General features: G+C 32.4%; 1 protein-coding gene across 1 annotated transcript; it reads left to right on the top strand.

Moving 5' to 3' along the window:
• The first annotated feature begins 3943 nt into the window (after positions 1-3943).
• Positions 3944-12198, top strand: LOC127699822 (potassium voltage-gated channel protein Shaw-like). The gene is made up of 2 exons (XM_052203192.1): positions 3944-4681; positions 10972-12198. The coding sequence occupies exons 1-2, from the start codon at positions 4205-4207 to the stop codon at positions 11830-11832; spliced, it is 1338 nt and encodes a 445-aa protein (XP_052059152.1). The 5' UTR covers positions 3944-4204; the 3' UTR covers positions 11833-12198.
• Positions 12199-16030: the final 3832 nt, after the last annotated feature.

Below are 16030 nucleotides of genomic sequence, written 5' to 3' on the forward strand. Positions count from 1 at the left end.
CGTTGCGTGTGTATTCTAGAATAGGCGCCATCGATATTTCGTAGGTCATATGAAATGATGTAAACATACATATAAATATAAATACACAGACAAGCACGTATAAAACGATTTTTCTAGGTCTGTTTGGTTTCATATGTCATATTTAAAAACAATATGTTTTACCTGCATTTATTTGATATTTTGTGGTCAGAATCAGTATACCAAAGGCATCTTCTCGTTGGCTGTCTTGTTTCACTTTATAATGTTGTAATTCATTTCTTTTAAATAACTAAACATGACTAGCCAATGTGTAGTCCATCCCAGATAAGGGTTTAAATTAAGTTTGCATTAATACGGATTTCAAAAGAGTGGAATTTTTGACTTGAAAGCAAAAAAGGACATCTTTGATTTTTTTTCAGTATATTTTGACAAAATCGACCCAAGGTGATTACCAGTAGCGAAATATTATTTTACATTTCAGTCATTATAAATGTTTGAATCTAAAAATAGTCTAAAATTGTTTTTTTGTTAACTTCGTAGCTAATGCTCCTTTAATTCTCTGTGAAGCTTTTATTTTATTTGCCACAATTTATACTCTTATCACAACAAAACTAACAGATACAGATTGCAAATATCTGTCTACACATTTGAAGCCTTTTTACGGATTTACCATTATCAGGAACGTTAGAACCAAAACATTGAAAAGCGAAGTATGTATATGATGTATAAAGTACATAAAATAATATTGTAAACCAAGTTATTTTTGCGGATACTTTATTTCGCGTTTAGCCCGTTCTAGCCCACTACGCGGCGATTTGATTTCGCGATTTTCAAACTCATTTGTTGTAGCTAGAGAAGGAGAGATCCAAATTTTAAATTTTCGCGACGATTTATATTCGCGTCATTTTTATACTCGCAAAAATTAGTTGGTTTACAATAACCAAATCAATATAAAGTCCACTTTATCTGAAAAAAAATTTCTTACTTTATAATGGCTTGATAAAAAAAACCATTAAGCTGATGATAATCTTGGGGACTAGCAGTCCACAAACATCGGTATTACACCAAAGATAACAAAAAATTAATGTATATGTATTATAAATTTGATGCGTCCGAAGCACTGTTCTGAATGTTCCTCCGTACCCTTCCGGAGCACCTGAGATCACCCCCCAGGTTTTGGTGGGGTTCGTGTTGCTCAGTCTTTAGTTTTCTATGTTTGTTTTGTGTACTATTGTTTGTCTGTTGGTTTTTTTTCTTTTTTAGCCATGGTGTTGTCAGTTTATTTTCGACTTATGAGTTTCAAGGTCCCTTTGGCATCTTTCGCCTCTCTTTTCCATATGAACGCAAAAAAGGACTCAAAAAGACAATCAAGGAAGTATGTAAATTAATATGTCTGTAGCAAAATACAAGAAATAACAGAAACGTTAACCTTAAAAGAAAAGCCAAATCCATATAAAGTCATCTTGGTTGAGGTAATAGAACCCCTTAGTTTCTTTATTATTTTAAAAAGTATCAACGGTAATTTAAAAAGGAATGCTATACATATTGTCAGTATCGAAGCACTGACAACTGAGCTGATAATAACCTTTCAACTAGCATCCTCCTAGCAGCGGTTTAAACCCAGCGTTTAAACATTAAATTCACTTTTGAAAGTTGGTACAGCCGAAGCACTTTTTGGGATTGACCTTCATCATAATCGATTATACCCCAAAAGTTGTAGCCAATGGTGTATACATATCGAAGAACTGACTATAGAGCTGCTGCTAACATCAAGACTAGGCGTCTTTAAACAGTGGTATTGACCAAGGTCTCACACATGAAGAATAAAGGATATTCAATCAATTTCTTTTCAAGCCCTTTTCTGGATTTGCCTACATTAAGAACGCTCAAAGTTCAATTGAAAGCTCAGGAAATATACATTACTTCAAATTTTGAGAAGTAATTTATTGGAGATATCGTTGTTATTAATTTACCAAACATCTGATGGTTATTATACAATTTGTACCCATCATTTGTTCGGACAAACAATTATTTCTGAATTGAAATCGAGAAATGTTTGGTCATATCAGTATGTGGACAAACTTGAAATATTTTCTTATTTGTTATACAACATATGTTATATAAACGTTGCTCAGGTAGCAAGGTCGCAACTTACCCGTATGCATATATTTTAATAGAATAAACAAATTGTAGTTCCGGTGTTTTTGTATTTTTTATTTTTCGACCTTAATATTTAGACTACAGAATTAAAATTAAAATTGCGCATAAGAGCGAATTCACTTTCTTCGATTTAAGATGTGGAATTTATGTCACGCTATGTTTACACAAAGTTTGATCAGGAATGTATCAAGATTAGTAATTTTAATAAAATATTAATCACTTTAGAATGTGCTAAAATTAATACAGATATGTTAGATTTCTTTAACTCAGGATTCGTGATTAACATTCATTCACAGCTGTTCGTGTATAATCATACTGAACTTGGAATTGACTGATCAAATAGTTGATTTTTGTATTGGACGCTGTGCAATTATTAAGTCATTTACAATGTAGAAATGGATGCTTTATTTTATATAATAAAAGACCTATATATAATATATATACAACATGAACCATTCTTGATATTACAAGTATTAACACTACGGTTGGTCTTTCTTTGATCAATCCTGACACCCCTCGGTGTGTTCTACAACAATACTTTAAAATATGCATTATCTATAACATATATCGTTCGAATGGCGTGATTAAAAACGAATTATTAAGCCCTGAATTCGATTTTCTATGTTCTTTATATTTTAAACTATTTTTTCATGAATATTTAAAAAATAATTGGACATGCTGAAGATTTTTGTTACAATCAAGTCAGCTGGTTTTGGAGCTCATTGTTCATACGGCGACTTTAAATAAACTGTAAGTTATTATATTTGCCTTTTAAACAAACATTAGACACAATATATTAAACAATCGAAGACATAGATTTCAGCGATTTACGCTGTAAATTATAAACAATATTTATCCACTCTCGATATTAAGATTTGGCAACTTAAAAAATCAGTAGCAATATGACAAAAGAGACTTTTGAAAATAACAAAAGCTAAATTCTCCCAATGTCAACTTTGCCTGATAAATCTTGAACTTAAAGGGGTACCCAACACTTTTACTAAAATAGATTTGGTTCGTTTAATGTTCAAGAAATTTTGATAAAATATTAACTTTGACCTGTTGGCAAAAATAAAAAAAATATTCAAGAAATTTAAACCACACGGGAATGATTTTAAAATTAGTTAACTCCCTTAAGTGTTCTGTACCCGCTAAAGATTCTTGATAATTCTCTGATTTATCAACGGACAATAGAAACAGATATCATGTTATTTCCGAGTAATATTAAGTTGGAGATATTCTTAGGGATAAACTTTCCACCAGCAACGGTATCGATCCAGTGCTACTAAGATATATAATTTACACTTTATAGAATTTATTCAATTTTCAAATGAAATACAATCTTATCTATAGCATTTCGATATGACTACAACAGTTCCAATTATCGACTTTTAAACAGAAAAAGGAAATTAATTCAATAGGGTTCTTATAGATATGAGATTACAAAGTACGTTGTTGTATTTCCACAACAGCAATTATCTCCATATACTATCTATCTACTGGCGATTTATTGTCCATCCATTTAAAAACAAAAATCATAATTCTGTTAAGGATATTTGAAAGGATATTTAAATTTATCAAATATTGATATTCATGAAAACAAAAATTGTAAAGTGTCCTTAATAGACATAAATATTTTAGTTGAATCAATACTATTGATGCCAATGAATTTAATTACAATAGTCCTCAGTCATCAGAAAGTCAGGTTAGGTAATGCATTATTTAAACTTTTAATCTGACGATTGTTACTGCAAACGTGTTGTTCAATTTTCATTATTACATCTTTAGAGTATACTTGTGTTATCTTTATTTAGCTAGATGGAAGTTAATAAGCTGTTATAAATTAATTACTTACACATTGATGTCTAAGAATACTGCAATGTTAGAAGTTGATGAGCGTTTCCTATGTCAATTAGAAGATCTCAGTTTGTAATATAATTAACTCAGCAAACTGTGAAATTATAACGTATACCTATGATAGTTGAGATTAAATTAAATAGTTTAAGATGGATGGTTATCTATTTTAATTACGCTTGATATAGTTCCATAGGAAAGTGTAGCAAGTATGGCAAAAGTGCGTTGCATTTCAAATAGAGGAATAAAACACGAATTGTCAGATCAACTTTTAGGAAGAATTCGTGAAACTAACTCTGATGCTGCAGAACATATCATAACAGCAATAAAGGATGATTCTAACTGTATGGACTTTCGTTTTAATAGACACACTACGTCTACCAACAACATCTTTGATTATTTTAACGGAGGAAAATTACATATGCCAGAAGACATATGTCCACAGAAGTTCAATGAAGAACTTGAATTTTGGGGTTTACCAGAAACTGCATTAGAATCGTGTTGCTTCACTAAGTATGTTTCGTACTTTGATACCCTAAACGTTTTGTCTGTTTTAGAGGAAGGGGAATGTAAAAGAAATACCATGTTTGAAATAGTAGAGACGATGGCCAGAGGGCACGGATGGAGGTCTATTCAAGCGAGAGTGTGGTCTGTCATGGAATACCCAACTTCTTCTATTTTAGCCAAGGTAAAAGATGTTATGTCAATTAGTGAAGTTTGTTTCAATTAATAGTACACCACAAGTGGTTTGTTAAATACATATATAAATGATAGAGGATACAAAAAGATGTGATGAAAGATGGATTGATTGTTGCTTGCTTACAGGCCCCGAAATGATAAATGTATAACACTTTAAACAAGAAATATAACGGCTTGATTTATGTATTAAACAATAAACGAAAAACAAATTTTATAAAGACCAAAAACCGACAACCACTGAATAACAGTTCAATGCTAATTACAGCTAATAAAAAATCATGAAAATAAGACTAAAATATCGATCAGTACACATCCAACATCCATTAAATTTAGTGTAAAGACGTCATTATCAGTTAAGAGAAGACATGCCCTTGTGCAATGCCAAAATATAGGTATCGACAGATTGTAGTACCGTGAATGTATATATGTGTATAACAAAAATGTTTAGTTTGGTTTTAAATTTTTTATAATAAAATTGATATCTATACCGATAAAAAAAATATTCAAGGATCTAATTACAATGCTGAATTGGTAACCTTTTAGAAATGTTTTCTGAAAGAAACGACTAGTTTACCCGGATCTCATCTACATTTACGGGTTCGGATAACAACATCATCGTCACAATGAGGATGGGCTATCCCGCTTGTAAACGGTTTTCTTCAGCCACACTTCCAAACCAAATTTGTATATCTATGAAAGAATTTTAACAAACGAAATCCTTTCCTTTATAACTTACCAGTATGCATAAATTAGGTTCATTGAAATCCAAACGTCACCACAGACGTGTGCATAGAAAACGAGTTAAGATATATGAATACCAAAAGATGATGCAAAATGTATATTCTAATTAGTAACAAAGCTGATACGGAATGTCAATTACTATTCATGAATGGATAGTTGTCTAATTGACGACCATACAATTTGTCCTTATCTTTATTATAAAGGCAAACAAAAGTTAAATAGGTGACGAACCTAATAATGTGGCAATCGCTAAAGCTTACAAATCTGACGCATAGAACAAAATAGCATGAAGCTCGGATTTGCAGTTGCTGGAGAAAATGCTAAGACAATATCTTGTAGATGTTTTCATGTGAAGAACATACAGATGTGCAGCAAATAAGAGGTTGATAAGTGACGGCTCTGAAAATGCTTCACACGAAATAGCTTACAATTATAAAATTTGGTACCAAATAAAACAAAAACATTTAGTATGTGTAGTTGCTTAGAAAAGGCATCAGAAAGTGTTAAGGATTGACGAACGGACGAACGAACAAAATAAATTTAAACCAGTATAATAATGTCTTATACTTATAAGACAGTGTTTTGTTGTGTTCTTCTCTAGTTTTTAATTTATAACATGCAATTCATTACTGTAACAGTTGAAACAAATAAGTGGCGATAAATGAGACAGTTATAAGTTTTATAAGTTTTAGGATAAACATTCACTTGTAGATGGATTCATTTCATCTTCAAAGTGAACATGAATTGATTAATTAGAATAGAACATGGGCACCAGTAACTAATAGTATTACATAAATGTTGATGTTAGTTTATAAGCAGATAATTGACTGTCAATGACTTTTTAAAGATTCAAGTTTAATCTTAAACTTGAATTAATTGCATGAATGAACATTCTTATTGATGTGGTGGTCGTTAAACGTGTCACGAACCCTATTGATTAACTATCTGGAGACTGTTATCATTATGTCTGTCTTGCATGTTTGTAACTATCCTTTCTGACAAGCAGTTGTTTGGAGGGATCAAGTCTGATGTAAAAGTGACAAAAGAGAGGTTTAGCTAGCTATAAATACATGTTAAATCCACCATTTCTACACAAGGAAATGCCTGTGCCAATTCAGGAATATGACAGCTGTTTTTCTTTCGTTTGATGTGTTTCAGCTTTTGAATTTGCTGTTTGATAAAGGACTTTATGTTTTGACTTTTCATTGGAGTTCGGTATTTTTATCATTTTACTTTTTATTAATTAACTATCTGGAGACTTTAATCATTATGTGTGTTTTACATGTTTGTAATCAATCTTTATGACAAACAACTGATTGGAAAGATCAAGACTGATGTAAAAATTAAATGATACTTGTTGATTAATTAGGTCTTTCCACTTTTCTGTGGAAAGACCTATTGGTTTTCTTCTGATCTTAGGTCTTTCCACTTTTCCGTGGAAAGACCTATTGATTTTGTTCTGATTATTATTTTTTTTTTTCTTCCGCCTAATTTTTTTCTTGCGTAGTATTGTTGTTTCACAAGATGTCGCTAAGATATTTGGTATATGATATCGAACAGTTTATACGCTTTTGAAACTGACAACCGCTTAACCGAATACTTTATGTTGTAAGAGTTATCTCCCCAAACACTGTTTTTCTTGTGGCCACTACTCCTTCGCAACCGTAAAAGATTACTACAAATTTATTTTACCAAATTGCTCGCTATATCTTCAGAATGTTGAGTTTGGTTTTCACCGAAGCGTTCCGGAGACTCCATATGAGAGTTATTTCCCCTTATGCATTTGATATAAGTGATATGCATTTCTAACTGGTAAACCATAAGTGATAGAGACCTAGGGTATTTTGATTTGAGGTCCCTGGTCCAAAAAAAAGAAAATTTGGTCAAGGTCAAAGGTCAAGGTCATATTCGAAATTTTGATTTTAGCTTATTTTCACTTCTTTTCAAAAACCGTATAAGATATCGACAACATATTATTACTAAATTGTTAGATGCGACATGTCGTAACACATACATTTTGGTTTAAAGGGTGCGCTAACATTAAATTAGAGTTTTCTCCCCTCTTGTATTTAAAAATACGTGTATGGTGATATAGCTCATTAACCATATATAATTAAGACCTAGGGTCTTTTGGTTTGAGGTCCTTAGTTAATGACCTTGAAATTGAGCTCAAGGTCATAGGTAAATTTGACGTTCTAGATTTTGACCTTTGCTTTTACCTCATATGTATACATGATAAAGCCATGGGACTTTTTGCATTAGGTTGCAAGCCATTTGACCTTGGAAAAACCAACCGGAAGTGACCTTGTGTAAACCGGAAGTAGCTATTTTTTGTACTTATTTAATATAAAAGCATATAGAACCATATATTTTTGGAATCAGTGTCAAGTAAACATTCAAATTATACCGGAAGTAACATTTTTCAAACCGGAAGTGACAAATTATCTCCTTTATTTAAAAAAAAATGTATAGAAACCATATATTTTCGGAATCAGCGTACAATAAGCTATCATTTGACGCTGGAAATGACATTTTAAACCAAATTGTAATATTTTCATATCAAAATAGATCTTTGTGGTAGGAAAGACCTTCAAATGTTCTCTGAACAATTGGTTTTTAATTATTATTATTTTTTTTCTTCCGCCTAATTTTTCTTCTTACGTAGTTTTGTTGTTTCATAAGATGTCGCTTAGATATTTGGAATATAATATCGTATAGTGTATACGCTTTTAAAACTGACAACCGCGTATCCAAATACCTTACGTTGTAAGAGTTATCTCCCCAAACACTGTTTTTCTTGTGGCCACTACTTCTTTGCAACCGTAAAAGATTACAACAAATTTATTTTACCAAATTGCTCGTTACATCTTCAGGATGAGGATTTTTATTTTGACCGAAGCTATCCGGAGACTCCATATGAGAGTTATTCCCCCTTATGTTTTGATATAAGTGATATGCGTTTCTAACTGGTAAACCATAAGTGATATTGGCCTAGGGTCTTTGGATTTGAGGTCCTTGGTCCAAAAAAAGAAAATTAGGTCAAGGTCAAAGGTCAAGGTCATATTCTAAATTTTGATTTTGGCTTATTCTCACTTCTTTTCAAAAACCTAATAAGATATCGACAACATAGTATTACTAAATTGTTAGTTGCGACATGTCGTAACACATACATTTTGGTTTAAAGGGTGCGCTAACATTAAAGAAGAGTTTTCTCCCCTCTTGTATTTAAAAATACGCGTATGGTGATATAACTCATTAACCATATATAATTAAGACCTAGGGTCTTTTGATTTGAGGTCCTTGGTTAATGACCTTGAAATTGATCTCAAGGTCATAGGTAAATTAGACGTTCTAGATTTGGACCTTTGCTTTTACCTCATATGTATACATGATAAAGCCATGGTACTTTTTGCATTAGGTTGCAAGCCATTTGACATTCAAAAATCCAACCGGAAGTGGCCTTGCGTAAACCGGAAGTAGTTATTTTTTATACATATTTAATATAAAAGTATAAAGAACCATATATTTTCGGAATCAGTGTCAAGTAAACATTCAAATTATACCGGAAGTAACATTTTTCAAACCGGAAGTGACAAATCATCTCCCGTATTTTAAAAAAATGTATAGAAACCATATATTTTTGGAATCAGCGTACAATAAGCTATCAATATAGATCTTCATGGGTGGAAAGACCTTCAATTGTTCTCTGAACAATTGGTTTTTAATTATAGTTTGCTTCACTTCCTATGGAAAAACTTTATGCAAATTAGGGACTAGAATAACAACGTTCATTTCAATAAGTAGGTTCTAGAAAGTGAGACACCAGGAAGAATGTAAGATTGTTGACGACAATTAGAAAACGAGGATAAATTGGGGAGGAAAAACATGTTTGCCTTGCAACAAGCCCCAACTAGACCCTTAAAAAAGCTTATGAAACGAGAAAAGAGCGTTGAATTCTTTCCTATTGAAGGCTTTGAGTTTAGGCTCACTTTATGACACGACTTTGCTTCGAATTTATTCGTCCCGATGACAGTCATATTAAAGAAAAGAAAATATCAACCGATAAAAATTTGATTTTTACTTTTAGACTTAATTTTTCATGAGAATTGCTGTTGTTGAAAATATTCACCTTAATACAATTCTTACTCTATTTAAAGTTCCTTATTTGAATCTTCGGTAATTGTGAAGATGGCAAATCGATTTCCTAATAACGATCAAGTGATCTATTCAGGAATGTCGATTGATTCATTGTTGTTTGATTGACGTTCAGTGGCAAATATTGAATGCATGACAAGTACAGGTAAACAATAAATACAATATGTAGATTCTGAACAAAATGATCGATCTAATGACGGCATTGAAATTTGAAATACCACCGGAATATGAGGATATATTGAAAGGAAGAGAAATTTAGCGTACAAACCCTCGATGAGTTGTTGCAAGGGTTCTCAAAGTACAGAAATCGTTGTTCACTTTGTCTACACAAGACGTCATATCCCCCCATTATAAATAGACGTGGATGCGTCCTATACATCCTTCACAACCAAACATAATTTCATCCAGGTTTAACTGCCGGCCTGAAGAAAATCGAAAGTTTCCATATCTTTAAACCCGGTCATCCTTGTGCTGAGGCATATCGATGAATAAAGTGTAGTTGTGCATCCTCCTGTTAGCTTACTCTCTAATAGGATGTTAGAGCTTTGAAATATTTTAAGACTTCTTCTGTCCGACTGTATGAAAGACGGGTTTTTTTTTTTGCTAAGCTTGGGAGGAATAAATACCCAGTCACGTTTAGTCTGGAAATGGATGTTATGAACACCATGTGGTTTTTATCATTTCGAGTTCTTAATTTGAGTAGAAGAAGTATGTCTACTTTTATTGTGTTTATGGTTTCCAAGCTACCATTCATTATAAAACAAATGTATAATTATAATAGACTGCTGTAAAAGACGAAAGTAAAACGAAAAGAGCGGAGCCGAGTTTAAAAAAAAATTAGACAACACTGGCTGCTTTTGTTTGATGTTATGGGACTTGCTCTAAAGATATCCTATTTGTCATTAATGGAAATAACTGATTCATTGAATAAATCATTAACAAAAGGGATTTATGTCGTTTTCTTTAATATTAGACAGACTTTTTAAATGGTAGTTTACATCTATCCATGAGTCTATATTCATTGGATGTTTGCCATGATCTTTATTTGGTTATCAGTTATGCTGTTTTGAACGCACTAACTTATTGGAGTTGTTGGACTTAAATCTTCAATTGAGGAAATGCCTTCCTACTTCACACTATGTATTCCCTGTAGATCAAACTTGTTTAGTTTATGGAAGCTAAAATACTTCATCTTATTTATGAAATATCCAATTTCAAAATCGGTGTTATTCATGTGAATCATGTATCAGTAAGGTTGGTCTACTATGAACATTGGTAAGTTTAAATTAATTTAATTCCAAAAGTCCCAACTGTTAAAAAAAAAAAAAAAAGAGAGAGTTGTGTATGATAACCAAGTTTTTTGTTTTTATTTTTTACTTTTAGGTATATTTATACACCAGCAATGCAATTGTCCTGCTGTCTTTGTTTCTACTGGTCAGCAGTACTCATCCGTCATTTAGAAGAAAATTAACAAAAGGTGAATGGTTTGATTACTTCACATCAGAAGAGGCGGAACTGTTCGATGATTACTGGTTTAATGAAACATTTTACGACACAAACATATTACTGCCAAGCAATGTTTACGTTGAAATCGATGCGCTTTGGTATCTCAAAATGATAACATTGGCGTACTTTACGATTGAACTTATCTGCAAGTTTATAGTTTTCCCTTTGCCGTGGAGAGAATTTATTACATTTTTAAACCTGATAGATGTTTTAGCCCTGGTTGTAATGTATATGTCGCTCATTATGAATCAAGTGAATCCCAAAGAAGAATATAAGGATTCTGGTCACGATATTGTGTATTCACTTCAGATATTTAGAATCTTTCGATTATTCCGACTGGTTAGGCACACCAACGGATTCCGAATATTGGTGTACACGTTACGTGCTAGTGTGGGAGATCTACTAGTTATGCTCTTAAGTTTGTGTACAGCTATTTTGTTGTTCTCGTCTCTCGCCTACTTCTCGCAAGATTCCGCATTTGCGCATATCCCTGACGCAGCTTGGTGGGCTATTGTCACTCTTACGACTGTTGGTTATGGAGACATCTACCCGAAAACTGTCCAAGGAAGGCTGATTGCATCAGCATGTGCAGTTACTGGGGTATGTCTTCTTGCTCTACTGATTCCAGTACTTGTCAATAATTTTCTGTTATTCTCCTCTCATTATGTTGGAATAGAAAGACGTCAAAACTTAAAAAAAGAAGTTCTGATAAGAAAGTCATCAGTTGCACCAAAGTAGGAAAAACATTTTAATTTAATGACAAAGTGTAATCAGTTGTGCGTGAACTTTATGTTATATTGATTTTTAAACTGTACAAGGTCTTATACAGTTTTAGAAATACTATGCACCTGTTTGGAGTTTGTCTGATATAGGCGTCACAATAATGAATCTTTTACGTCAGAGTAAAAATGAATGTGTGCATAAAACATCATGTCAGTCTGCAGAACAAATGATGGACAGTGATAGTAAAATTTTGAATTGATAAAATAGCTTGTCACAGGTTAAACATATCAAGGAAATTGTATCTCTTACTTACATTGAAGTTGTTTCATACCTTTTTTATATTCTTAGTTGTAAACACAATTAAATTGTATTGTAATACAATCTCTGCAAATCGTTCTGTATCGTCCATCCACGATGATAGTGATCAGGATCAGGGATGTCACAGTTACAAAGGCTTCAAAGTTATGAAGTGTCTCAACTTACAAATTTGGGTATAAAGGTTTCATAAGAAAATCATAAGCCATTTATTAGATATAGGAAGATGTGGTATGAGTGCCAATGAGACAACTCTCCATCCAAGTCAAAATTTATAAAAGTAAACCATTAAAGGTCAAAGTACGGTCTTCAACACGGAGTCTTGGCTCACACCGAACAGCAAGCTATAAAGGGCCCCAAAGTTACTAGTGTAAAACCATTCAAACGGGAAAACCAACGGTCTTATCTATATAAAAAACGAGAAACGAGAAATACTTATGAACCACATCAACAAAGGACAACAACTGAACATCAGATTCCTATACAAATAAAAATATACATATTTCCGAGCTATCATGATATCTTATTTCAATGAAATGTTAGCCACATGCGATCTATGATTCATGTTATGAGATAAAGAGATAACACAATTTTTACAGACATCTTAACAGGAGATGAACATGAATAACCCATTGATATATAAATGTCTACCCATTGATATATTACCTCCGTGAAATTGCACCCCATTGATACATTTAACATTCCGAAAAGTGACCAATACCAGCGGCACGTCTTTTTATATCGTTATATAGGAAGAGACCCCGTGGTAATTGTCCAATTGTCGTTGGTTTCTATTTCCGATATTTGTTTATCGTTCATTATTGTAGTATAAATCCGGCTGTTGGTTTTCCCTTTATGAGTTGATTTACATTTTGCCATACCAGGGGCTTGTATGAGTTACTACATATGATATATTTTGTCCTTTGATGGAAAACTGTCATGCAAAATCGTGCTTTCCCCTGTCCATTTTTTCAGACTAAATGTTGCCCTCTAGATTTCTTGAGTTCATGTTTTCATTAGATTGCTGCTTAATCCATTTTTTTTTTTGCCACATGATGTTATTTAAAAAATGGGAAACAAAAAATCACTCGCATGACCTCATATTTTTTCGGTTTTTTTTTTTTTTTTTTTTTTTCGTCCTTATCATGGTGGTAGCGTGTACGCTTAGACTGTGTCGAACTCTGTTGTGTCGAAAAAACGGATGAGTCGAAGTAATTTCTCGGTCCCGGTACAATTCCCGTTTAAACAATGCATACTTACCTCAGATGAGTCGAACTCGGTTGATTCGAATACTCGGTTAAGCTGAGTAAATTTTATGGTCCCGTCGATGTAAAATTAATGTAAATTGACCCCGATGTCTCTAAATTTGAAAGATTCAGACTAAATGATAAAAATTCAAATCGGATGTATTTCTTACGTTGCCTAATAATTTCAAAAAGAGATTAAAGCTGTGTAAACGTACTTGTTTGTGTAACAGTTAAAATATTATAATTTTGAAATCATTGAATGCAAAGCAGACGATCCTCTATAAAGATTTTCAGAATTTGTTTCGTTCCGCGAGTGACTTCATATTTTATAGTGACTGACCTTTGTAAATATTTGTGTTTGTGTATTGATTTTATTTGTGAATATTTTATATCTGTACTTGTTGTTTGATTATCACGAGGGACCAAAAAATATGGAGTTTGAATATACAATCATAAAGTGTCATATCGTAGAAAAGGCACACTGTTCAAAATATCTAGTTTACACAAATCTCATACCGTATTTTCGTGCATTTAAAATTTATGACGACAAACTCGACCTCGGATAAGTCGAACCTCGGATAAGTCGAATACTTTTGTCCGGTGCCTTCGACTTCGACATAACGAGGTTCGACTGTATTTGTATCTTTAATCGGTTCAAACCAAAAAGTTGTAATTTGGTACTTTTACGATTTATATATGTGTGTGTAGTGTTGTTCATTGTTTTGATTTTCACGTGCAGAAATATGAAAATGACAAAGTTGTGAAAACAAAAAGTTTGTGTGAGCAATTGGTCCTTTTTCTATGTTTTCTTATTTATACTCAATATAGTTTAGACGAAAGAATACTTTAATTCTTTAGATTAATTCAAATCTAAAACTTCAAATTCGGAAGAACAGGACATTTAAAAACTTAATTAAAACAATGTTATGTGGGTTTTTTCGTGAGTTATCAGTGCTTTGTCACTCTAAAAACTTAATTATTATTTTCATTACATTGACTTTTAAATGATTATGGTTGAAAATTCATGGAACCATATCTTTTCTACTCGTTCAAGATATTTTGACGCAATCCGGTTGATAACGTCTCGTCAAAAAATATTATTGTCTCGTCAAAAAATATTATTGTCTTAGGTCAGGCAGGTGAACATACAGGGTTTATTTCACATGTAAAATATAGGTTAATGTAACTCCTTGCTGCCACATGACTTGACCTTGAAGCCTGCTGTTTGTTTTTATGTTTTTATTTTTTGCAGTTATTTTTATTTATTATTTATTTGCTTTGCTTATGCATTACCTGTGATGTAGCTGCTTGCAGTCTTTTGCTTGTGTTTTATAGTGTTTAATTTTGCATGTGCTACTTGGATACACATATTGTGTGTTACTATGTGTTGATATTTGACATTTGTTTTAATATATATCTTGCTTAGCTTTTATTTTGCATGTGCTATCTATGTATTAACATGATTACTACATGTATGTGCTGTCTGTATGTTTGTGTTGTATATGAATCTGATGTTATTACATGTATGTTTTGTTTATTAATATCAGTCGGTTAAAGAGCTCTTAAGAGCTCATGTTCCTTGTTTATTATGTATATATGAAATCCGACTTTAAATAAAGATTACTTTACTTTACTTTACTTGACAGAAAATCACTTTTCCATTGTTACCATTACAATAATAACTTTTTTTTTAGTCATAAAAATTGCAATTACAACACAGTTATTCAATCTTTGCCAGACCAACATGTTCACCCTACAATAATTCCATACAACATTATTAGTTAACATATTGCTTATAGCAATAGAACTAGCCAGGAAAACTAAACATTTGACAAATGAACCATGAAAATATGGCCAAGGTCATATGAACCCTGCCGAATAGATCTGTAAAATTTACAATAATTCCATACAACAAATATAGTTGATCTTTTGCATGAAGAATTCATATAAGCACCTAACTGCGAAAACTTAACATTTACCAGAGAAACATGCAAGTGATGTCAAGGTCAGATGATACCAGCCAGACGGAGATGTACACCTTACAATTATTCCATACACCTAAAATAGTCAAATTATTGTTCATAGTATCTCACAAACAGACGATAAAAAAAACTTAACATTGATCAATTCACCATGAAAATGAGGTCAAGGCTAGATGAAACTACCAAACAAACATGTATTTCAATTTATACACCCAATATATAATCAACCTATTGCTTATGGTATCTGTGAAGAAGACCCACACCATAAAAACTTAACAACGACCAACAAACCTTAAACATGAGGTCAATGTAAGAAAAAACATCCAAGTCTGACATATGTACACCTTAAAATCATACCATACAACGAATAAAGTTGACATACTGCTTATAGTTTCTGAGACCTCATCACGTAACTTTAACCTATATCGGTGATCCATATAAATGAGATCAAGGTCAGGTGATCCCTGTCTGACGGGTATGTAACCTTGTAAGAATTACATAGACCAAATATTATGATTCTGTTACTCATAATAAATGAGTCTTTCATATGCAAATGAGGTCAAAGACAAAAGTCATATAACAGGTGGAAAACTTCGTCAAATAAGGCCTCCATATATAAGGTATGAAGCATACAGGTCTTCTCACTGCTGAAATATAAAGCTTTATACA

The sequence above is a fragment of the Mytilus californianus genome, unplaced genomic scaffold (genome assembly GCF_021869535.1).
Source record: "Mytilus californianus isolate M0D057914Y unplaced genomic scaffold, xbMytCali1.0.p SCAF_41, whole genome shotgun sequence".
Lineage (NCBI taxonomy): Eukaryota > Metazoa > Mollusca > Bivalvia > Mytilida > Mytilidae > Mytilus > Mytilus californianus.

Bases quoted from the DNA above. Each gene is read 5' to 3' on its own strand.
- LOC127699822 (XM_052203192.1), top strand. From the start codon at position 4,205: ATGGCAAAAGTGCGTTGCATTTCAAATAGAGGAATAAAACACGAATTG. The intron at 4,682-10,971 runs GTAAAAGATGTT...TTTTACTTTTAG, and splicing joins CTTCTTCTATTTTAGCCAAG to GTATATTTATACACCAGCAA.